Here is a 25,916-nt window from a genome sequence, read left to right as displayed (position 1 = left end):
GGCAGGAATGGATTCTCAATATTCCTGGATTTCAGTGCTTTAAAAGGGATAGAGAGGGCGGAAAAAGGGGAGGAGGGGTGGCATTACTGGTCAGGGATATTATTACAGCTACAGAAAGGGTGGGCAATGTAGCAGGATCTTCTTTTGAGTCAATATGGGTGGAAGTCAGGAACAGGAAGGGAGCAGTTACTCTATTGGGGGTATTCTATAGGCCCCTTGGTAGCAGCAGAGATACAGAGGAGCAGATTGGGAGGCAGATTTTGGAAAGGTGCAAAAATAACAGGGTTGTTATCATGGGTGACTTTAACTTCCCTAATATTGATTGGCACCTGATTAGTTCCAAGGGTTTAGATGGGGCAGAATTTGTTAAGTGTGTCCATGATGGATTCCTGTCACAGTATGTGGACAGGCCGACCGGGGGAATGCTGTACTAGATCTAGTACTAGGTTATGAACTGGGCCAGGTCACAGATCTCTCAGTGGGTGAGCATCTGGGGGACAGTGACCACTGCTCCCTGGCCTTTATAATTATCATGGAAAAGGATAGAATCAAAGAGGACAGGAAAATTTTTAGTTGGGGAAAGGCAAATTATGAGGCTATAAGGCTAGAACTTGTGGGTGTTAATTGGGATGATGTTTTTGCAGGGAGATGTACTATGGACATGTGGTCAATGTTTAGAGATCTCTTGCGGGATGTTAGGGATAAATTTGTCACAGTGAGGAAGATGAAGAATGGTAGGGTGAAGGAACCATGGGTGACAAGTGAGGTGGAAAATCTAGTCAGGTGGAAGAAGGCAGCATACATGAGGTTTAGGAAGCAAGGATCAGATGGGTCTATTGAGGAATATAGGGAAGCAAGAAAGGAGCTTAAGAAGGGACTGAGAAGAGCAAGAAGGGGGCATGAGGGCCTTGGCGAGTAAGGTAAAGGAAAACCCCAAGGTATTCTTCAATTATGTGAAGAGAAAAAGGATGACAGGAGTGAAGGTAAGACCGATTAGAGATAAAGGTGGGAAGATGTGCCTGGAGGCTGTGGAAGTGAGCGAGGTCCTCAATGAATACTTCTCTTCGGTATTCACCAATGAGGGGGAACTTGATGATGGTGAGGACAATATGAGTGAGGTTGATGTTCTGGAGCATGTTGATATTAGGGGAGAGGAGGTGTTGGAGTTGTTAAAATACATTAGGACAGATAAGTCCCCGGGGCCTGACGGAATATTCCCCAGGCTGCTCCACGAGGCGAGAGAAGAGATTGCTGAGCCTCTGGGTAGGATCTTTATGTCCTCGTTGTCCACGGGAATGGTACCGGAGGATTGGAGGGAGGCGAATGTTGTTCCCTTGTTCAAAAAAGGTAGTAGCGATAGTCCGGGTAATTACAGACCAGTGAGCCTTACGTCTGTGGTGGGAAAGCTGTTGGAAAAGATTCTTAGAGATAGGATATATAGGCATTTAGAGAATCATGGTCTGGTCAGGGACAGTCAGCATGGCTTTGTGAAGGGCAGATCGTGTCTAACAAGCCTGATAGAGTTCTTTGAGGAGGTGACCAGGCATATAGATGAGGGTAGTGCAGTGGATGTGATCTATATGGATTTTAGTAAGGCATTTGACAAGGTTCCACACGGTAGGCTTATTCAGAAAGTTAGAAGGCATGGAATCCAGGGAAGTTTGGCCAGGTGGATTCAGAATTGGCTTGCCTGCAGAAGGCAGAGGGTGGTGGTGGAGGGAGTACATTCAGATTGGAGGATTGTGACTAGTGGTGTCCCACAAGGATCTGTTCTGGGACCTCTACTTTTCGTGATTTTTGTTAACGACCTGGATGTGGGAGTAGAAGGGTGGGTTGGCAAGTTTGCAGACAACACAAAGGTTGGTTGTGTTGTAGATAGTGTAGAGGATTGTCAAAGATTGCAGAGAGACATTGATAGGATGCAGAAGTGGGCTGAGAAGTGGCAGATGGAGTTCAACCCAGAGAAGTGTGAGGTGGTACACTTTGGAAGGACAAACTCCAAGGCAGAGTACAAAGTAAATGGCAGGATACTTGGTAGTGTGGAGGAGCAGAGGGATCTCGGGGTACATGTCCACAGATCCCTGAAAGTTGCCTCATAGGTGGATAGGGTAGTTAAGAAAGCTTATAGGGTGTTAGCTTTCATAAGTCGAGGGATAGAGTTTAAGAGTCGCGATGTAATGATGCAGCTCTATAAAACTCTGGTTAGGCCACACTTGGAGTACTGTGTCCATTTCTGGTCTCCTCACTATAGGAAGGATGTGGAAGCATTGGAAAGGGTACAGAGGAGATTTACCAGGATGCTGCCTGGTTTAGAAAGTATGCATTATGATCAGAGATTAAGGGAGCTAGGGCTTTACTCTTTGGAGAGAAAGAGGATGAGAGGAGACATGATACAGGTGTACAAGATAATAAGAGGAATAGATCGAGTGGATAGCCAGCGCCTCTTCCCCAGGGCACCACTGCTCAATACAAGAGGACATGGCTTTAAGGTAAGGGGTGGGAAGTTCAAGGGGGATATTAGAGGAAAGTCTTTTACTCAGAGAGTGGTTGGTGCGTGGAATGCACTGCCTGAGTCAGTGGTGGAGGCAGATACACTAGTGAAGTTTAAGAGACTACTAGACAGGTATATGGAGGAATCTAAGGTGGGGGCTTATATGGGAGGCAGGGTTTGAGGGTCGGCACAACATTGTGGGCCGAAGGGCCTGTACTGTGCTGTACTATTCTATGTTCTCTATGTTCTATGTTACCACGTATGTTCTACCTTGGTTTGACCTTCCAAAGTGCAATACCTCACACTTGTCTGTATTAAACTCCATCTGTTTTCAGCCCATTTTTCCAGCTGGTCCAAATCCCTCTGCAAGCTTTGAAAACCTTCCTCATTGTCCACTGCACCTCCATACTTTGTATCATCAGCAAATTTGCTGATCCAATTTACCACATTATCATCCAGATCATTGATATAGATGATAAATAACAATGGACCCAGCACTGATCCCTGTGGCACACCACTAGTCACAGGCCTCCACTCAGAGAAGCAATCCTCCACTACCACTCTCTGGCTTCTTCCATTGAGCCAAAATCTAATCCAATTTACTACCTCTCCATGTATACCTCGTGAATGAATCTTCCTAACTAACATCCCATGCGGGACCTTGTCAAAAGCCTTACTGATGTCCATGTAGACAACATCCACCACCTTCCCTACATCCACTTTCCTGGTAACCTCCTCAAAAAACTCCAACAGATTTGTCAAACATGACCTACCACGCACAAAGCCATGTTGATTCTCCCTAATAAGTCCCTGTCTATCCAAATGCTTGTGGATCCTATCTCTTAGTACTCCTTCCAATAATTTACCTACTACCAACGTCAAATTTACCGGCCTATAATTTCCCAGATTACTTTCAGAGCCTTTTTTAAACAATGGAACAATATGAGCTATCTTCCAATCCTCTGGCACCTCATCCGTGGATACCGACATTTTAAATATATCTGCCAGGGCCCCTGCAATTTCAACACTAGTCTCCTTCAAGGTCCGAGGGAATATCCTGTCAGGTCCTGGGGATTTATCTACTCTGATTTGCCTCAAGATAGCAAGCACCTCCTCCTCCTCAATCTTTATAGGTTCCATGACCTCACTACTTGTTTGCCTTATTTCCATGGACTCCATGCCAGTTTCCTTAGTAAATACAGATGCAAAAAAAACATTTAAGATCTCCTCCATTTCGTTTGGTTCCATACATAGCCAACCACTCTGATCTTCAAGAGGACCAATTTTATCCCTTGCTATCCTTTTGCTCTTAATATACCTGTGGAAGCTCTTTAGATTATCCTTTACCTCGACTGCCAAAGCAACCTCATGTCTTCTTTTAGCCCTCCTGATTTTTCTTAAGTTTTTTTTTGCACTTTTTATACTCCTCAAGCACCTTATTTTCTCCCTGTTTCCTATACATGTCATACATCTCTCTCTTCTTCTTTATCAGAATTCCAATATCCCTTGAGAACTAAGGTTCCTTATTCTTATTCACTTTGCCTTGAATCCTGACAGGAACATACAAACTCTGCACTCTCAAAATTTCTCCTTTGAAGGCCTCCCACTTACCAATCACATCCTTGCCAGAGAACAATCTGTCCCAATCCACGCTTTTTAGATATTTTCTTATTTTTTCAGATTTAGCCTTTTTCCAGTTTAGAACCTCAACCTGAGGACCAGATCTATTTTTATCCATGATCAGGTTGAAACTAATGGTGTTATGATCACTGGAACCAAAGTGTTCCCCTACACAGACTTCAGTCACCTGCCCTAACTCGTTTCCTAATAGGAGATCTAATATTGCATCCTCTCTAGTTGTTACCTCTATATATTGATCTAGAAAACTTTCCTGAACACATTTTACAAACTCTAACCCGTCTAGACCTTTAACAGTATGGGAGTCCCAATCAATATGTGGAAAATTAAAATCCCCTACTATCACAACTTTATGTTTCCTGCAGCTGTCTGCTACCTCTGTGCAGATTTTCTCTTCCAATTCTCGCTGACTATTGGGTGGTCTATAATCCAACCCGATTAATGTTGTCATACCGTTCCTGTATCTCAGTTCCACCCATATGGCCTCGGTAGACAAACCCTCTAATTTGTCTTGTCTGAGCACTGCTGTAACATTTCCCTGACTAGCAATGCCACCCCCCCCCACCCTTCATTCCTCTGCCTCTATCACGTCTGAAACATCAGAACCCTGGAACATTAAGCTGCCAGTCCTGTCCCTCCTGCAGCCAAGTTTCACTAATGGCTATAATGCTGTAATTCCCTGTGTCAATCCACACCCTCAGCTTGTCAGCCTTCCCTGCAATACTCCTTGCATTGAAATTGACACACTTCAGAAGATTATTACCACCACACACAACCCTTCTATTTGTGACTTTGCAAACATAGCATAGGCTTTAATATGCCAAGGTAAATGTGGTCAGATCTTCACCATTATACGTTGTATGAAATATAATTATTTCTGTTTGGTAGCAGTATTTCACAGAGTGCTAAGGATGTACACAGCCTGCTTATTAACTGTGATTAAGATGCACCCATAGACAGGATGCAGTGTAAACATAATCATCATTAATTTTACTTGGAGGTCTTTCTGATAATGGATTCTCCTTTGAGATGACAGCAGAAACTAACTTTCTCTCCCCAACAACTACCGGTTGTTCGCTATCTGTTTGACACTCAGAATTTTGGTTGCAGTCAACCTCTTGAGAAAGTAAGGATGCATGGGATCCAAGGGGACATTGCTTTGTGGATCCAGGACTGGCTTGCACAGGAGGCAAAGAGTGGTTGTAGATGGGTCACGTTCTGCATAGAGGTCAGTGACCAGTTGTGTGCCTCGGGGATCTGTTCTGGGACCCTTACTCTTCGTGATTTTTATAAATGACCTGGATGAGGAAGTGGAGGGATAGGTTAGTAAGTTTGCTGATGACACAAAGATTGGAGGTGTTGTGGATAGTGTGGAGGGCTGTCAGCGGGACATTGATAGGATGCAAAACTGGGCTGAGAAGAGGCAGATTGCGTTCAACCCAGATAATTGTGAGGTGGTTCATTTTGGTAGGTCAAATATGATGGCAGAATATAGTATTAATGGTAAGACTCTTGGAGGATCTTGGGGTCCGAGTCCATAGGACGCTCAAAGCAGCTGCGCAGGTTGACTCTGTGGTTAAGAAGGCATACGGTGTATTGACCTTCATTAATCATGGAATTGAATTTAGGAGCCGAGAGGTAATGTTGCAGCTATATAGGACTCTGGTCAGACCACACTTGGAGTACTGTGCTCAGTTCTGGTCTCCTCACTGTAAGAAGGGTGTGGAAGCTATAGAAAAGGGGCAGAGGAGATTTACAAGGATGCTGCCTGGATTGGGGAGCATTCACAGGTTGAGTGAACTTGGCCTTTTCTCCTTGAAGCAACAGAGGATGAGAGGTGACCTGATAGAGTTGTATAAGATGATGAGAAGCATTGATCATGTGGATAGTCAGAGGCTTTTTCCCAGAGCTGAAATGGTTGCCACAAGAGGACACAGGTTTAATGTGCTTGAAAGTAGGTACCGAGGAGCTGCAGGGGTAAGTTTTTTTATGCAGAGGGTGGTGAGTGCGTGGAATGGGCTGCCAGCAGCAGTGGTGGAGATGGATACAATAGGGTCTTTTAAGTGACTTTTGGATAGGTACATGGAGGTTAAAAAAAATAGAGGGCTATAAGAAAGTTAGTAATTTTTCAGGTAGGGACATGTTCGGCACAACTTTGTGGGCCGAAGGGCCTGTATTGTGCTGTAGGTTTTCTATGTTTCCAGGCCGCAGGCCTGGGCAAGGTTGTATGGAAGACCAGCAGTTGCCTATGCTGCAAGTCTCCTGTCTCCATGCCACCGATGTTGTCCAAGGGAAGGGCATTAGGACCCATACAGCTTGGCACCGGTGTTATCGTAGAGCAATGTGTGGTTAAGTGCCTTGCTCAAGGACACACACGCTGCCTCAGCTAAGGCTCGAACTAGCAACTTTCAACTCACTAGATGAACGGCTTAATCGCTTGGCCACGAGCCGCATATGTCTCTGTGCTAAATTTTCTAATATTATAGGACAATAGCTGATTGATGAATTGATAGAACTGTTAACTAATGTAAAGTCTCTACATTTTTGAGTCATTAAGCTAAAAATCATCACAGTCATTAATCATGGTAGAGCTAAGCAAACAAGAATCAAAATTAAGGCCAAAGTAATTTTTTAAAACTTCCATCCAATTCTCCAAATGAAGTGGAATTAATGTGATATCAGCTGAGAATCATAAACATTACTGTCCAGCTAAGTTTCAATTCAAATTATATGAAGGTGCTGTCAAATACACGGGACAGAGCAAAAGGCATAAGCTCTGATAAAGGAAACTGGTTGTCTTGGGAGCAGAACATTTGGGAGAGGGCAGATTTAATAAAGTAAAACTGAGTAGAATGGCTTTATATTCTCCAAAGTTTAAATGATGAGAATCTTTCACTGAGGGTAGGGGGATGTTTCAGCTAGACGGAGGCTCAGGATAAAGGGATAACCATGGGTTAAAGGGAAAAACAGGAATTTCTTCTCTCAGAGAATTTGCAAACTGTGTGAATTCATTACTGCAGGAAACCGTATATGTTATGTCATTAACTATATCCAAGGCTGAGAGGTAAATTTTGGACTATAGAAAAGTTTAAAAGTCATGAGAATCATGTAAGGAATTGAAAATAGTGGACAAAATTCAGTTCAACTGTGGTAATGAAGCAGGTTTGAGAGCTAATGCAACTGCTCCTGCTGCTGATTCTTGTTTTCTCAAGATCCTGATAACAGTGCCAAACATACATGATAAACGGCCACCCATTTTTTCAGTGGCATCTGAAATACTTGAGTCATACTGACTTCCTGTCATGGTCCGGTCCATGAAGTCCGCATTCTGGTTCACGGTCCGGTCCATCGACCCTTGCTCCAGGTTTTCCGGTCTACCCTGTTTCTGTTCCTGTTGAGCACTGCTTGAGGCAGCTGATTCTCATTGGGGCTGGCTGCATAAATACCTCCAGAGACCAGGGCATGGCGTGCTGGATTGTTCTTGTCCTTACTCCTTGTATCCCTTCCCCTGCCTTCTGTTTCCTGGCCTGGAGCCTTGCCTTGTCTTGCCGGTAACTCTCGCCTCGCCTGAGTTCTTGTCTCGCCTTGCATTGCCTGAAGCATTGCCTTGTTTTGCCGGTAACCCTCACCTCGCCTGAAGTTTTTGTCTCGCCTTGCATTGCCTGCAGCCTTGCCTTGTCTTGCTGGTAACTCTCGCCTGGTCTCGTCTGAAGTCTTATCTTGGAGCCACCCTGTACCTAGCTCCCTTCCTGTCCTTTGCCTCCACCAGGTAAGTCAGGCCGTCTTGCCATTACCCTGCGGTTAGCTCTGTCCCTTTCTGTCCCTTGCCTCCATCGGGTAGGCCAGGCCGTCTTGCCGTTACCTATGGTTGGTTCTGTCCCTTGCCTCTGTCGGGTGGAGATCCACGCCCTGCCCAGAAGGAGCTTCAAGACCCCAAGCCTCTAGCCGAGCCGAGCCTCAAGCCTCTAGCCGAGCTGAGCCTCGTCCCAAGCCAAGCTTCAAGATCCCAAGCCTCAAGTCTCTGGTCTCAAGCCTCACCTCAAGTCTCTGGTCTCCAGCCTTGTCCTGCCTGCCAGCCAAGTCATGTCCTTGCCTAGTTCTGGGGTCTGAGCCAGAGGCAAGACCCAGGTTCTGGGTCATTGTCCAGTCTCTGGCTCGGAGTCCAAGCCCTTGCTCCTAGCTCTCTTGTCCAGTCCTGTTCGGGGTTCCCGGTTTTTGTGTCCATGTCCTAGCCCTCACCCTGTATCCTAGTCCTGTTCCTAGTACTTCAGTGTCTGTGTCTTGCACTTGGGTTCATTCCCAGCCACCTCCTTCTGATACTTCCACTTAATAATGAGGTTGACTGCTTTGCTTTTATCCTAGCAGTAAAAACAGGATGAACCTAACCCATCCAATTGTAAGTTCAAAGTAAATTTATTATCAAAGTACATATATGTCACTATGTACTATCCTGGCATTCATTTTCTTGCAGGCATTCAGAATAAAACAAAGAAATACAACAGAAACAATGAAAAACTACACAAAGACAGACAAACAACCAATGTGCAAAAGACAAACTGTGAAAATATGATAATAACAATAAGTAAATAAATAATACTGAGAACTTGAGTTGCAGAGTCCTTGAAAGTGAATTCATATGTTGTGTGAGGTGAGTGAAGTTATCCATGATGGTTTAGGAAACTGACAGTTGGAGTGTAACAACTGTTCCTGAACCTGGTGGTATGACACCTTAGGGTCCTATATCTCCTTCCAATGGCAGCAGCAAGAAGAAAGCATTGGATTGCTCCTTCTGTCTCCCCTCCACCAACAGTAAATTGAGGAAGAGATCAGTAACTACCATATAAAACAGTAGTAGATCAAGGCAACTGGACTTGCTGTACTATCTAGAAGACATTTCACCACTCATCCAAGGAATTTCTTCAGATCTGATCCATGGTGATGAATTTCCCTGCTTATAAACTCTTGAGTTGTTTAAAGGTATAGCAATCACATGAGGGTTGTTAAGAGTTGTAGAGGTAATGAGAGGGTTATTAGTCTTGCCTTTGCATGAATGGAGGTGTGAACTGTTGTGGAGATGCTGGGGTAGAGATGTTAGTACTGCATTGTAAGTAGCTGATAGGTGGTGTTGTACCCCATCCCCTCTGTTCAGGGATGGGTTTTCCAGTTTCACAAAGATGACTTCTTTAACCCTACTTTCAAACCACCTGTCCTCCCTGTCCAAAATATGCACATTGTTATCGTCAAAGGAGTGTCCCTTGTCCTTTAGGTGTAGATACACAGCCAAGTTTTGACCTGATGTGTTACCCCTCCTATGCTGGGCCATCCTTTTGTGAAGTGGTTGCTTTGTCTCTCTGATATACAGATCTGTGCAGTTCTCATTGCATTGGATAGCTTATACAATATTGCTCTGTTTATGTTTGAGTGTAGGGTTAGGGTTAGGGCTTGAGGTGGATGAGTTACTGTCTGAATATGTTTGTAGGTTTGAAAAAGATAAGGATTTGGTGTTTGTCCAAAATCCTTCTGAGTTTCTCTGAAATTCAAGCTACATATGGGACGACTATGTTTTTCTAGCTGCTTTGTTCCTTACCTCTGTCTGTTGGACTGATGTCCCTGCTGGTTTTTGTTGCTGTCTTCATGAAGGCCCAGTCAGGGTAGCTGCAAGATTTCAAGGCTGCTCTCAAATACTTGCGCACCTTGTCTTTAGCTGTAATGTTGGTGCGGACATTCTCGGCACGGTGATGTAGTACTCTGATAACCCTTAACTTATGCTGTAATGGGTGATGAGAGTCAAACTGTAGCTACTGATCTGTGTGCACTGGTTTCCTGTAAACTTCAGTATCTAGATGTCCATTTTCTTTGATAAGTACTGAACAGTCAAGAAAGGCCAGTCTATTGTTCTCAACATCTTCTTGTGTAAATTGATGTTATTATCCACTGAGTTGCACAGATCTGTATATTGGTGAGACAAAACCATTTTCCCATTCCCTCGCACTCTTTTGGCTTCACTAAGAAACTGTGTGTGATAAATTTATAAATGAGCTGATCACAGAAAGATGGCCCAGCATATCAGGTCAAGACTCAGCTGTGTATCTACACCTAAAGGACAAGGGACACTCCTTTGATGATAACAATGTGTACATTTTGGACAGGGAGGACAGGTGGTTTGAATGAGAGATTAAAGAAGTCATCTTTGTCAAACTGGAAAACCCATCCCTGAACAGAGGGGGTGGAGTATGACACCACCTATCAGCTATTTACAATGTAGTCCTAACATCTCTACTCCAGCACCTCCACAATGGTTCACACCTCCACTCATGCAAAGACAAGACTAATGACCCTCTCATTACCTCTACAACTCTTAACAACCCTCATATGATTGCTATGATTTAAACAACTCAGAGTTTATAAACTGGAAAAATTCCTCACCATGGATCAGAACTGAAGAAGCCTCTCAGATGAGTGGCGAAATGTCTTCCAGAAAACAGAGCAAGTCCAGTTGCCTTGATTTACTACTGCTTGATATACAATGACCTGGATGACTGAGAACCTTCGTAGACATCTCAGTAATGACCTTACTGGTGCTCACTTTCGGTTTCATTGCTTGGTTACAAACCTCATTACAATTGTAGTTCAACTCTACTCTATTTGGTAAAACCATTTTCCCATTCCCTTTGCACTCTTTTGGCTTCACTAAGAAATTGTTCATGTTAAGTTTATACATAAGCTGATCACACAACTATAGCTTTCATTTCTTCTTGGCAGGGAGAACCTGGCAAAATGGGAACATATGGTCCTAAAGGACAGAAAGGAGAACCGGTAAGTATTTGATTATAGAACGTGGTTTGTAAGTTGGTAGAGTATCACTTTGACTTGGACTTCTGTCTCTAAGTTAGCATTTATGCTTAATTGCTGATTTAAATGTCAGACATATGTGCATGATCCCATTGCCCTTTAGAGAAGACAGCATTTCTTATTCAACAAAAAGCACCAAATATATTTGTCTAATTGCAGCTTTGTAGGATGCTTCTAACACATATGAGCTCTAATGTTTTTTTTCGACATAATAACTTGCTATACTAATTGGCAATCTGTTGAAATATTTCAAGGTTCTTTGCCTTTAAGGTTAAGAAATGCAGATTAATAGAACTATGCAAACAGAAGGCATCTGGCATATCATGACTTATTAGAAAATCCAAAAGTTGATCTTGCCATACAATCAGATACCACAGTCCTTGGCTTAAAAGATAATTTTCCATTAAACATTGCACTGATGTCAGTCTCTCTGTTGAGCATTCTTCCCTATCGCAACTCACTGCATCATAAATCAACCACCTTAGCTTCCCCCTTCATCTGCTATTACTAAGTGAATCAGTGACATATCTTGCAACAGAGTCATTTACAAGTTTAGGTCAACTGCTGAGTGTTAACTGATAATATTTTGCATATCCCTTGGTCATGCTAGATATAGTATCATTCCCAGTTACCTATGTTGGCCTGATTCTTGGCTGTCATTGAACTTATTTTTTACTCAAATTACTAATGAAATAAAAATGATAAAAACATAGTTAATTTTAGCTGCTAGTTACTTAATATATTAGATAAATTGAACTCTTCAACTACATTAAAATGATGTTCTCTTCATGAGAGAACCTTAGTTATTAATCCACAAAATTTATCAAAAAGGCACCATGTGGTGAAAAGAGCTCGGGAAAATGTTTGATATATTTATTTTAGATGTTTATTTAGAGATACAGCACAGTAACAGGACCTTCTAGCCCAATGAGCCCATTTCACCCAACCACACCCATGTGACTAATTAACCTTCTAACCTGTAGAGTCTTGTAATGTTGGAGGAAAACGGAACACCTAGAGGAAACCCATGTGGTCACGGGAAGTACAGACAGCAGTGGAACTGAACCTGGGTCACTGGTGCTGTGATCCCATTACACCAGCTATTATGCTCTCATGCTGCCCCAATACCTAGCACTTCTAAAGCATCTAGAAGTCTCTTTTGAAAATAAGACATGTCAAAAAAATGCTTTTTGGATTTCTGCGAGACTTACGAGAGGTGACCTGATAGAGGTGTATAAGATGATGAGAGGCATTGATAGTTAGAGGCTTTTTCCCAGGGCTGAAATGGTTAACACAAGAGAGCATAGTTTTAGGATGCTTGGAAGTAGGTACAGAGGAGATGCCTGCGGTAACTTTTTTATGCGAGAATGGTGAGTGTGTGGAATGGGCTGCCGGTGACAATTGTGAAGGCAGATACAACAGGGTCTTTTAAGAGACTCTTGGATAGGTACATGGAGCTTAGAAAAATAGAGGGCTATGGGTAACCCTAGGTAATTTCTAAGGTAAGTACATATTCAGCACAGCATTGTGGGCCGAAGGGCCTGTATTGTGCTGTAGGTTTTCTATGTTTTATGTATCACAGCATCTTCCATCACAGCGACACCTTAATGCTCAGACATCTTCCTCCTTTAATTCTTTGCAGCTTATTTCTATATTTTTCCAAGTTTATCAAAGATGCTTCCTGAAATGCTCACTGCAACAAACTTAGCGTGGAAGAGAATTTCCACAGGGTTTATCGCATCTGAAGAAATGATATATGCATCTTCTCATAATTCTTCACTGTAACTTACTGGACAACCAGATGATCTTTTCGTAGACTCATATAGAAGTGAAACAGACCCAGTGACATATTTACCAATAAGCTCACACTTACACTAATCCCATTGACCCTTCTGCTGAGTTCAATCCTCATCTCTGGTGCTGCTTCTGTGGAGTTTGCACATCTCCTGGTGACCATGTGGCCTCTCTATATGCTCAGGTTTTCTCCTACGTTCCAAAGATATGCATTTTGTTAGGTTTGTGGCCACTAATAGGCAGCAAATGATAGAAATTTGGAGGAATTTATGGGGAGATTAAAATAGGATCAGTGTAGAATTAGTGTGAGGGAGAGGTTGATGGTTGACGTTTATTAGGTGGACTGACAACTTGTTTCCAATTTGTATGATTATAACTTTATCTCTTAGGGTCCGTCTGGTGGTTTGCTAAGTTACAGTGGGGGAAAAACCTGCAGAGATCCAAAAAGCATTCTTTTGACATGTCTTATTTTCCAAGGAGACTTGTAGAGATTGAAATAACCTTAACAAACAGACAAGGGTGAAACTATGTGAAATTATATGTCTGAGAATTATGGAAGAGTTTTGGATTGTTTTATATGGAATATTTATCTTTATCCTAATGATTGCTAATAATGCTAAATGCAAAATATTCTTTATATTACAGGGCAGAATAAGCTATACTTCAGTGGAGCAAGGTGAAAAGGTAAGACAACAATTCCTCCTTAAAGCTCAACTCTCATATCACATCGGATAATATCATCAGCGTCTTCTTCAAGAAGTGATGTTTAGAATTTGACACAATAATTCAGTAGTGCTCCAAGTGATTTAGAAAACTGTTATATGCTTCCTTTCTTTTATGAAAAAATGTAATTCTTTATATCATTTCTTTTATTCCGTGTCTCCTACTTCCAAAAGGTTTGTGTTTAGGATCTGGTAGCCTTTTTATTCTGGGGTGGAACCCATTTTGGATCTCAAGTTAAGTTTGTAGACCTATATTTTATTGTTGTGTGAATTTTGGCTATGGAATATATGGAGGTAAAATAGTTATTGGAAGAGAACATTTTTTGGAAAGGATCCTATCAGTCCTTGGCCGGCAAAATGCCATTGTCATTTGAGATCGTCAAAGTGAAGAGACACTCTGGACATGGCTCATACCAATGATCACAACTTCTCATTTTCCCCATTTAACTGGTGATCTTGCAAACACGAGGAAATCTGCAGATGCTGGAATTTCAAGCAACACACATCAAAGTTTCTGGTGAACGCAGCAGGCCAGGCAGCATCTCTAGGAAGAGGTACAGTCGACATTTCAGGCCGAGACCCTTCGTCAGGACTAACTGAAGGAAGAACTAGTAAGAGATTTGAAAGTGGGAGGGGGAGGGGGAGATCCAAAATGAAAGGAGAAGACAGGAGGGGGAGGGATGGAGCCAAGAGCTGGACAGGTGATTGGCAAAAGGGATATGAGAGGATCATGGGACAGGAGGCCCAGGGAGAAGGAAAGGGTGGGGGGGAACCAGAGGATGGGCAAGGGATATAGTTAGAGAGACAGAGGGAGGAAAAGGAGAGTGAGAGAAAGTATGTGTGTATATAAATAATGGTTGGGGTACAAGGGGGAGGTGGGGCATTAGCGGAAGTTAGAGAAGTCAATGTTCATGCCATCAGGTTGGAGGCTACCCAGACAGAATATAAGTTGTTGTTCCTCCAACCTGAGTGTGGCTTCATCTTTACAGTAGAGGAGGCCGTGGATAGACATGTCAGAATGGGACTGTCTGGGTGCTGAATGGTGGTAAGGGAGGAAGTGTAAGTGCATGTGCAGACAGTCTTTCCAGGTGAGGCGACACTTCACCTGTGAGTCGGCTGGGGTGATATACTGCGTCCGGTGCTCCCGATGTGGCCTTCTATATATTGGCAAGACCCGACGCAGACTGGGAGATCGTTTTGCTGAACACCTATGCTCTGTCCGCCAGAGAAAGCAGGATCTCCCAGTGGCCACACATTTTAATTCCGCATCCCATTCCCATTCTGACATGTCTATCCATGGCCTCCTCTACTGTAAAGATGAAGCCACACTCAGGTACTCAGGTTGGAGGAACAACACCAACACTTTATATTCCTTCTGGGTAGCCTCCAACCTGATGGCATGAACATTGACTTCTCTAACTTCCGCTAATGCCCCACCTCCCCCTCATACCCCATCCATTACTTGTATACACACATTCTTTCTCACACTCTCCTTTTTCTCCCTCTGTCCCTCAGACTATACCCCTTGCCCATCCTCTGGTTCCCCCCCGCTTTCCTTCTCCTATCATTTTGGATCTCCCCCTCCCCCTCCCACTTTCAAATCTCTTACTAGCTCTTCTTTCAGTTAGTCCTGATGAAGGGTCTCGGCCTAAAACGTCAACTGTACCTCTTCCTAGAGATGCCTGGCCTGCTGCGTTCACCAGCAACTTTGATGTGTGTTGCTTGAATTTCCAGCATCTGCAGAAGTCCTCGAGTTTGCATCTCTAGGAAGAGGTACAGTCGACGTTTCGGGCCGAGACCCTTTGTCAGGACTAACTGAAAGAAGAGCTAGTAAGAGATTTGGAAGTGGGAGCATCTGCTTCTTTTGCACTCATCCTCTGATCCTGGTAAAATTTGGTGTGGACAGTCGCAATGGTTGCAGAGTAATATACCTTGACACATGTCAGGAAGTAGCTTCCATTGCAAATTTTATAGCGAGTCTGCTCCAGATTTTAAATCAGTCAACTTGTCCAAAAGTTCAATTAGAAAATTTGAAGCTTTTATTGTAACGTAAGTACTGATCTTAAGTTGATGTCATAGCTATGATTACCTGGTTTATATGCAGTCTGATAGCAGGTCTGGCTGTTGATGCCTGGAAGAAGCTTTGACATATTGCTAGAAACTTGCCAATATATTATAAGTGTACACACTTCCATAAAGTTTAATTTTGCTTCGATATATACAGAGCTCTGGAGTTGCGTGCTTTAAAACCGGAATAAGATGTATTGGTCCACTTGGGCCTGTTTTCCAGACGTTACTGATTTGGATCAGAATCATGCTTAGGACCATGATTTTCTATTGCTCTTTGAAATAGTTGTTTCTTGCAGTAACTTTAAAAAGGGGAGAAATTACTCCTTAATCCTGCCATTTGTGTAAATATTTTGTAACATGTTCAGTCAGTTACATAGCACTGGCAATATCCCATTTAATAAAAAGTGGATGGTGGAATAGTTTTTGAAATAATCTAGTGGGGAGCTGGAGAAGTTGGATGGTGGTCAAAGACCACAGAAGGCTGTTGCATATAATTCTCTGATCATTTTTGAAGACTTGTATAGCCATTTCCAGATCCTTGGAATTAGCTAGTTTCATAAAGAGCCATTTAAAAGTAATCAACACTGGAATCTATTATAGCAACGCTGACTAGGTTACTGTGGGTGGCATCACTTGCAGTCTCTTTTTAACACTGGAATAATTCTGAACTGATATCTGATGCTCATTCCAGTTACAATTCACTGTGATGTTGGCTTCTTAAAAAGTATAAATGTATCTTAAATAATGCTTTTTCAATTTAGTCACAAAAATCCTACTCTGCAGGATTTGGCTGGCTAAGATCAAACTGTTTGTTAGACTTAGGTGACTTGGGTAGTAGAAGAATTTTGGATTTCAACTGTTCTATGGCTTTAGCGTAACATATGCTCTAGTGCTGTTTGGAGAGAATGGCGTACTATCAGAGACTTAACTTGGATTTAAAGTTCAAGTGATGTTAGATCTTTGCTTCATTATCTATTCATGTATGTATCACAGGACAATGATCTGACTGATATTTGCCCTCTAACCAAATTAGATTAATTAGTCCTGATGCAGGGTTTCAACCAGAAATGTTGGCAATTCCTTTCCTCCCACCAATGCTGCTCAACCCACTGATTCCTCCAGCAGATTATTTGTTGCTCCAGTTAATTGATAATTTGAGATGCTGCTTGTGGAACTCTTTCACATACAAGTTGGCTTTTATGTTTTCTGGAATAAGGAGTGACACAAAGGTGTAGTGGTTGGTGCTGGTGACCCAGCGTTCCAGGTTAATTGAATCCTGAAGTTGTGAGGTACCTGGCTTTGATCCTGACTTTGGAGGTGTTGGAATGGGGTTTAATTTCTGCCTGGTGTGCTGGTTTCCTCTGGCATCCCAAAAATGAGTAATAATTGGCTACTGTAAATTACTCCATGGTATAGGCAAGTAGCAAAAGAATCAGATGAAGTTAATGTCATGTAAAAGAGGGTAGGCTGCAGTATTAGAGTGGATGGAAGGTGAATGGGACAGATGGATTACCCTGCTGGGAACTACGGTGAACCAACTGGGCCCCCTCTGTGCTACAGCCATAGCTCAAATGTGGTTCTAACCTGCAAATTTTACATACTGTACACACACAAGTGCACAACTGTACTCCTCCTTTCCCATTCCAGCTCTCACAAAAACATCTTGAGAAATGAGATGCTATTCTGAACCAATCTGAGCTGAAATAGAAAATAATAATTTTAAAAGCAACCAATAATTGTGCAGTACGTGTCTATTTTTGTATTAAATGCATTCTACTAAAATTTAGGCATAATGACATAGAATTGTTGCAACACATTTTATGTTCTATATACGTTGATCTATACTGCACCAGTTTGTTTACAGAAACTAATTGGTTAATGTTACAGCCAACAAAAGCTCACCTATTTTTAACTTCAACTTAAAACAGATTGAACAAGCATGTACAAGTAGCTGGTTGGATATTGTTTGATTTATACTTTATACTTCATACTTTATTGTCGCCAGACAATTGATACTAGAACGTACAATCATCACAGCAATATTTGATTCTGCGCTTCGCGTTCCCTGGAGTACAAATTGATAGTAAATATTAAAAATTTAAATTATAAATCATAAATAGAAAATAGAAAATGGAAAATAAGGTAGTGCAAAAAAACTGAGTGGCAGGTCGGGATATTTGGAGGGTACGGCCCAGATCCGGGTCAGGATCCGTTCAGCAGTCTTATCACAGTTGGAAAGAAGCTGTTCCCAAATCTGGCCGTACGAGTCCTCAAGCCCCTGAAGCTCCTGAGCCTTCTCCCAGAGGGAAGAGGGATGCAAAGTGTGTTGACTGGGTGGGTTGTGTCCTTGATTATCCTGGCAGCACTGCTTCAACAGCGTGCGGTGTAAAGTGAGTCCATGGACGGAAGATTGGTTTGTGTGATGTGCTGCGCCATGTTCACGATCTTCTGCAGCTTCTTTCGGTCTTGGACAGGACAACTTCCATACCAGATTGTGATGCACCCTAGAAGAATGCTTTCTACGGTGCATCTATAAAAATTATTGAGGATTTTAGGGGACAGGCCAAATTTCTTTAGCTTTCTCAGGAAGTAAAGGCGCTACTGGGCCTTCTTGGCAGTGGACTCTGCTTGGTTGGACCAACTCAGGTCATTTGTGATATTGATCCCGAGGAACTTAAAGCTTTTGACCTGTTCCACTTGCGCACCATTGATGTAAATTGGGTCGTGCAGTCCGCTACTCCTTCTGAAATCGACAACCAATTCCTTCGTCTTGCTGACGTTGAGGGATAGGTTATTGTCTTCACACCATGCCACCAGGTTCTTATTTTCCTTTCTGTACTCAAACTCATCATTACCCGAGATACGGCCTACAATTGTGGTGTCATCAGCAAACTTATATACTCAGTTCGTTGTGAGGTTCACTAAAAGTTAAAGTTGCTCCAAAAGAGTCTAAGAATAAGAGGATCTATAAGGGCATTTGGCCACTAATGAATTTCCCAACATGTCAATGATATGTTTCCAGGCTGACAGAAGGGAAGTCTCCCACACAATATGTAATGCTAAAACACCCACAGCTAAATGAAACAGAAATGAAACAGATGCTGCTTTAGTTATAGAACATTACAGCTGTGGTGTCAGGAATAAGTCGCAGTCTGAATTTTCCTGATCTAATATACAACAAACGCATTGTAATATTCAGCCCAAATTACATTTTTACAGGTGCAACAGGGAATTTTAATATTTTGGTTTTTTTTGACAATCAGCTGCCCAACCAGTGTGGAGTGTTTCCATTGTATGTTTTATTTTAAAATGAGAATATATATTTCAATCAGAGGAAGCCAGAATAATATGCAGTTGCTATCCATGGATACATCAACAAGCCCAAAAGGACAGATAGTCATCTTAACTGTAGAGCCTTTTGATATTGTCCATTATCACAATAATTTTAATGTATGTTTACTTTCGGAATCAGGCTTCATTTTGAGTTATGTGCTCATGGTGTGAAAGCCAGTGATATACTTCTGCATGTCCAGCCTCCTTCCGAAGCACTATTTCAATAAACAAAAATAGCAGTAAATAATAAAATATGATACTTATATTAGGGGAAACAATTAACTTGTAAGCAATTCATTATAAAATAATTAATGGCCAACTACACAAGTCAACATACCACATGTAGAATCTCTCATTTCCTGACAGACATTATGATTTCCAAAGAATCATTAAGATTGCTCAAAATAAGGAATTGCAGATTAATTCAGGGAAAACAAATTGACTTTGGTAATTGGAAATGGCTATAAACTGGAAGGAATTTTCTGGTCAATGTAGCCCAATTTGATATTTTATTAATTGGTAAATCTAGCTGCCAGGTTATATTGAGAGATTACCCACTAGGAAGGAAGTACACTTCAGGAATTTTGCCCACTTCTTTCCATATGTGATGACAGGTATCTTCTTTTATCTTACAAAAGATTCAGTTCAATTTCAAGCAATTCATATTATCAATACATTGAGAGCTGCAAAGAAATCAATCATGTTATTAACTATTGACACAGTTTGGAGAGTTCAGGCAATCCATGTTAATTTATTTTATCGTCAAGATGGTCTCATGCTTTTCAGGAAAAACAGAAAATTATTTCTGAGAATCCATAGCTGGGGATTAAGTTGAATGATATGGGTGGATAGGTCCTATGTTGGTTAAGTGCAATCTCTACAATCTAGTACTTATCTGACCAACTCCAAATTCCAATTAAAGACAAGAATTGGGAACCAGCACTACTTTATGCAGTGGGCAAGGATCAAATAGCAATCAGTGAGTTGTTGATAGTGTGTGTACCTGAATGAATATGTACAATAAATCTAAAGATAGTAAAATCAATGTATAAAACATTATTGTCTTGATCTCTCTGCTTCCTCAGTGATTTCTCAACTACAGTGAAAAAGGTGTCTCACATTTTGACTCTCTTTTTGATATCTGTGCTTTGCTTTCTGTTGCTTTTGGGGTAGACAGTGATCTGTAATTTGTACTGCCCCTCCCAAGTAAGTTCACCTATTCATTTTTTCTTTGGTGTTCGGTGTTTGAGCAAGAAACAAACCAGAGCTTGGAGGGTTGCAGAACTGGACGAAATTAGAGTGAGGATTAGGAGGAATTTGAAACTAAGAGTTGACATTTTAAAGATGGTACCGTGGAAATAATTGGAAGATCAACGATAGGAAATAAATGTGGATACTTTCAGGAAAAAAAAACTCTATTCGCTTTTTTTTATTTTTAGGGAACAATAGGCTTCTCTGGTTTACCTCGAAAGGAAGGAAGCAAAGGAGCTAAGGTATAAATTTGAAGATAATCTTGTTTAGTGAATTAAAGAATAATTGAATAAATACAATTTTCTTTGAGGAACAATCAATCGCATCTTAATTGCACAAATTTTGTCTCCGTCATAGTTCAATCAGGATCTTTAGAATTTTAGAACCACAAAGTATTGTGAATGAAACACACTTTGTTTAGGGTTTAGGATTTTATGATTTTATGCTTCCTACTTAGAGCTGAAATTCATAGATTTCACTTTGGATTAGTATTAGCAAGAAAATACTATATTAAACTTTGGTAATTGAGTAGAATATTTCTAATGGCTCTCTGTTCATTAGAATATGAAGAGAATGTTAATTTTATTCATATTCATAAAATCTTCCTTATTATATGGAAGGAAGCCATTTGGCCCAGCAAGTCTATTCCACCTCTTAGAGTAGTTCAATTAATCCTAAAGCTCTATTGTACCCTGATATAAAAGGTACATATCATTTCCATGATCATCTTCAAAGTTTATTGGAAAATTTATCTCCATACTCTAATCATCATTGGGACGAATATTAAAACCTTCTATACCTTTAGGTTTAATCCTTCCCTTGCACCCCCAAGCATTATATCATGACATGGGGTTAAGAGATTGGACGTGGTATCAGAAGCTACAACGTGGTAGCTGTGGAATTCTTCAAAATCTTGAAAGAAATCAGAAATATTTAGTAAATAATTTTAAAAAAACTGTCATGAAAGCTATGAAGATTGCAGACCAGTACAATTCCAACCACGTTTACAAATATTTTACAAATATCTAGATTCAACGTCACCGAGGAGGATGTTAGAAGGGCCTTCCTGAACATAAATCCAAAGAAGGCGACGGGTCCAGATGGTGTCCCGGGACGGGTTCTCCAAGCCTGTGCAAGCGAGCTAGCTGGAGTGTTTTCTGACATCTTCAACTGCTCCTTGCTTCAGTCTGAGATCCCCTCGTGTTTTAAGAAGGCAACGATAATCCCAGTACCGAAGAAGAGCAAGGTGGCATGCCTGAATGACTATTGACCTGTGGCTCTGACATCAATTGCTATGAAGTGCTTCGAGAGATTGGTTTTGGCGCACATCAACCACAGCCTACCGGTCAACCTCGACGCTTTGCAATTCGCCTACCGGAGCAACAGGTCAATGGCAGATGCCATCTCTCTGGACCTACATTCCTCCTTAGAACACCTGGAGAATAAAGACGCATACGTAAGGCTCCTTTTTATTGACTACAGCTCTGCCTTTAATACCATCATTCCAAATAAACTGATTCCTAAGCTCCGGATCCTGGGCCTTAGCACTCAGATCTGCAGCTGGATCTTCAACTTCCTCACAGACAGGGCCCAAGCTGTAAAAATAGGGGACAAGCTCTCCTCTACGATCACTCTGAGCACCGGTGCCCCACTAGGCTGTGTACTCAGCCCCCTGCTGTACTCACTGTACACCCATGATTGTGCAGCCAAGTTTCCATCAAACTCAATATATAAGTTTGCTGATGACACAACAATTGTAGGCCATATCTCGGGCAATGATGAGTTTGAGTACAGAGAGGAAATTAAGAACCTGGTGGCATGGTGCGAAGACAATAACCTATCCCTCAACATCAGCAAGACGAAGGAATTGGTTGTTGACTTAAGAAGGAGTAGTGGACCGCATGACCCAACTTACATCGGTGGTGCACAAGTGGAACAGGTCAAAAGCTTTAAGTTCCTCGGGGTCAATATCACAAATGACCTGAGTTGGTCCAACCAAGCAGAGTTCACTGCCAAGAAGGCCCACCAGTGCCTTTACTTCCTGAGAAAACTAAAGAAATTTGGCCTGTCCCCTAAAACCCTCAATAATTTTTATAGATGCACCATAGAAAGCATTCTTCTAGGGTGCATCACAACCTGGTATGGAAGTTGTCCTGTCCCAGACCGGAAGAAGCCGCAGAAGATCATGAACATGGCGCAGCACATCACAGAAACAATCTTCCGTCCGTGGACTCACTTTACACCACACGCTGTCGGAGAAGTGCTGCCAGGATAATCAAGGACACAACTCACCCAGGCAACAGACTTTTTGTCCCTCTTCCCTCCAGGAGAAGGTTCAGGAGCTTGAAGACTCGTATGGCTAGATTTGGGAACAGCTTCTTTCCAACTGTGATAAGACTGCTGAACGGATCCTGACCCGGATCTGGGCCGTACCCTCCAAATATCGGGACCTGCCTCTCGGTTTTTTTGCACTACCTTACTTCCCATTTTTCTATTTTCTATTTATGATTTATAATTTAAATTTTAATATTTACTAATTTTAACTATTTTTAATTTTTAATATTTGTAATCCAGGGAGTGTGAAGCCCAGATTCAAATATCGCTGTGATGATTGTACGTTCTAGTACCAATTGTTTGGCGACAATAAAGTAGAAAGTATAAATATTTTTGGGAAACAAAATTGGTATCCTTATCTCTTTTTGCCTGTATGTTGTTTTAAACCTACAACATATAAATGATCTTAATTGCTCTTGAAATGACTTGGCAAACCAATAATTGTACCAATTAATCACAGAACAAACATAATCACCTAGAAATTGAATCATGTTGCATTATTTACTATGGCCCTATTGTCGTCACTGATAATAAAATAACTGGGCCCAGAATACACATACTTTTACAACTAAAAAATTCTTATTATTTTACATGTGCACAAGGAGCACAGCATGGGCTCTTGTCACACACACTGTTCTGAAGTCTGAACAGAAAACTGCTATTTTTATACAGAATTGGCTTATCAGTTACAGACATTGACCATTTGGTAAATTGTATATGATTGAATTCCTTACTTGCAAGATCAATCACCATTCACAACAGAGATATTAAAAATCAATCAAAACGTCATGCTGACAGCCGATGATATTTGGAAGTTAATACAGCAATTGTTCCTTAGTTGTTGGGTGTATTTCACATCCTTCCATTATTCCTATCTCATCTGTCTCTGGCATCCCATATTATGTAAAGGGATGTTATATTTTAGGAAGAGGTTTCTAGAAAAGTCTCACTACAGAGGCCTCACTCTTCAGCTTAACTATACATTGCCGCTGTCACCTTTGCTTCTCTCTGCAATGGGCAAAGTTGGCTCAGTCAGTCTCATTCCAAAGGTTTCCCTTGACTAAAAGTGCCCTGGGCTATCTTTGCCTGGACATTGTCTTTAACTCATGCCTTACCACAACATGCACACTATAGATGCCAACATGAATTACAATTCTAGCCAGTACCTTTCAAATTAAGTTCTGAGATTGTGTTGTGAGTGTATGGCAGAAATATGCATAGAGGAGCTCAAGTATAAACAATTGGTGGTGCTAATCATTGGACAATACAGATTTGGTACCTGTTTTGCCTAATTGCTGCACAAATATATACCTACGACAAATTGTAAACCATGTACAAGAAGCCTGTGTATCTGATGCAGAACCATGCTGAGCTTATTGTGGATATTTGATGTTATGGTTAATTGAAAGTTGCCTTTTGCACAAAGGCCTGAAGATAAGTCTGCTATTCCAGAAGTGACTGAAGGAGATGGCTGAAGCTAGAAAGGTGTCTACATCATAGGAATGGACCCAGGTCCACTTTGCAGAAATTAAGATCTTTCAGGATTAGTGAGACCTGTTATCAGATGCAGTAAGAATTCCGGTCATAGAGTGACTTTGGGATAATCCCCTATGCAGTTCAGTAAATACAAAGACTTAATGGAATTAACAAAGGACTTAATGAAGTTTTCCATTTAAAAAGTGGGGAACTCACCTCCTCATTCAGTAGAGCACAGTGGGCAATAAAATCCACTGATATAATGACCTTCATCATGTTTCAGGACGTGGTAAACTGTACAATTGTGTCTCCACATGAGGCTTGGGCCAATCAGGAAGAGTAAGATCTGTCTCTCCCCACATTTATAAATTTGTTTTAACCACATCATAAAATGTAGATGTTAAATGTCATAGGTTTGGGAAGTTTACAGATCCTTGGGTTATCTTCTGCGGCTGCCACATTTTGTCCAATGGATCAATGGCTGGTACTTGGAGGTCAAATATTACCCACTCAATTCATGTACAGATTCGAGAAGGTCCTGATGATATTAGAATCCGAGAACCTTGAATATTGCTGGGTTAACTATTAATGCTCTCTGTCAAAGCCTGGACCTGCCTTGGAATGTTCTGCTGTCTGAAAGTACCGCCACTTTGTCATTCTTCATAATCTGGCCACAGTTCTTGCCCACAGCAAAACAACAGGTATAATGGGGAAAAGAAACTCTGGGGATTAAGGAGCAGCAGGAAATAAAATTAAGATGATGAAATAATGCACTCTCTGGATATTCCATCAGAGCACATTTGACTCACCATCATTTCAACTGAAAATCCTATTCCATGTGATCATGGGTCAGATTGAATGGCAGGCCATGTATGCATATAGCAAGACCTTAGCAGCATTTTGACTACAATCACTCCTATTTTCACAAGTGGTATGATATGACCTACTAGAGGAACACCAGTATTTTTCTTGCCATTCAGCTGTATAACTATCATCAAACCATTATCATTAACTTTCTGAGGATAATCATTGAGGCGAAACTGACCTAGACTTGATACTTATTTCTACGACAGCAAATGCATATTTACTACATGGTACTGTGAATTTTTTTCTCTTTCAGATTGTAGATTCCAGATTTAGTATTCCTCCGTCTTTTGATATTCAAACTTGATGGTTTCAGAATGCTGTGATTTTGGCTTTAATCTCAATAAAGCAAGCACCTCTTTCTTCATCAGTCTAATTTTGCAATCACCAATTATGTTTGCAAATGACCAGGATTTTTTTCCCTCTCCCTCAAGTTGGGCACATAAATTAGATTAAAGTTCTACTACACTACAGCAGGTGTACTGATGCTAGATGTGTGATTTTTATGAGAGACCCTTCAATCTGAACTGCTGTCTGTACTCAAAGGTGGATATTAATGGTGCATAGGCTATCTGAAACTCTTTCAGTGTCCTCCGCAATACTAATGATTCAGCATATACAGCAAGGTATTCACAGTGCAAATTCATCATGTGGAATGAGTACTTCAGAACAACATTTGTTCCATTGCAAAAATAATATTTTGATTAGTGCTTTGATACATTTTTAAATGGCAAATCAAAATATTTCTATCAGATGGTGTGTCTCAGAAGGAAATGATACGTAAATCTTGTAAGTGTAAAGAATCAAACTACATTCTTTGTAAATTTCTGATTGCTGTACGAGAGGAGATTCGTTGATTTTCATCATTGCTTTAATGATCCTTCTTTCTGGCTTCTAGGGTGACCCTGGTATTAAAGGAGAGGCAGGTCCACCAGGTGAGAAGGGTGAAAAGGTAAGAACAAACATCATAGTTTCCTGAATTGCTCTTTAACTATCTGAATAACACCGGTAATTATTTCTTAAGTATAAATAGTTTTTAACAGTTGGGTGTAGGATAATAATGGTGTCCCAAAAGTGCAAAAACAGTAATT

General features: G+C 41.3%; 1 protein-coding gene across 1 annotated transcript in view; it reads left to right on the top strand.

Moving 5' to 3' along the window:
- col22a1 (collagen, type XXII, alpha 1) overlaps positions 1 to 25,916 on the top strand; it is a 328,136-nt gene that overhangs the window by 150,571 nt on the left and 151,649 nt on the right. Inside the window, exons 11-14 of the mRNA XM_063048837.1 lie at positions 10,892 to 10,945; positions 13,421 to 13,459; positions 20,340 to 20,393; positions 25,724 to 25,777. Coding sequence (XP_062904907.1) covers positions 10,892 to 10,945; positions 13,421 to 13,459; positions 20,340 to 20,393; positions 25,724 to 25,777 — 201 coding nt within the window. The remainder of the gene's footprint in view (positions 1 to 10,891; positions 10,946 to 13,420; positions 13,460 to 20,339; positions 20,394 to 25,723; positions 25,778 to 25,916) is intronic.

Source organism: Mobula hypostoma, chromosome 1 (assembly GCF_963921235.1).
Source record: "Mobula hypostoma chromosome 1, sMobHyp1.1, whole genome shotgun sequence".
Classification (NCBI taxonomy): domain Eukaryota; kingdom Metazoa; phylum Chordata; class Chondrichthyes; order Myliobatiformes; family Myliobatidae; genus Mobula; species Mobula hypostoma.
Note: the sequence above shows the minus strand (reverse complement) of the source record. Positions and strands in the feature narration are given on the sequence as shown.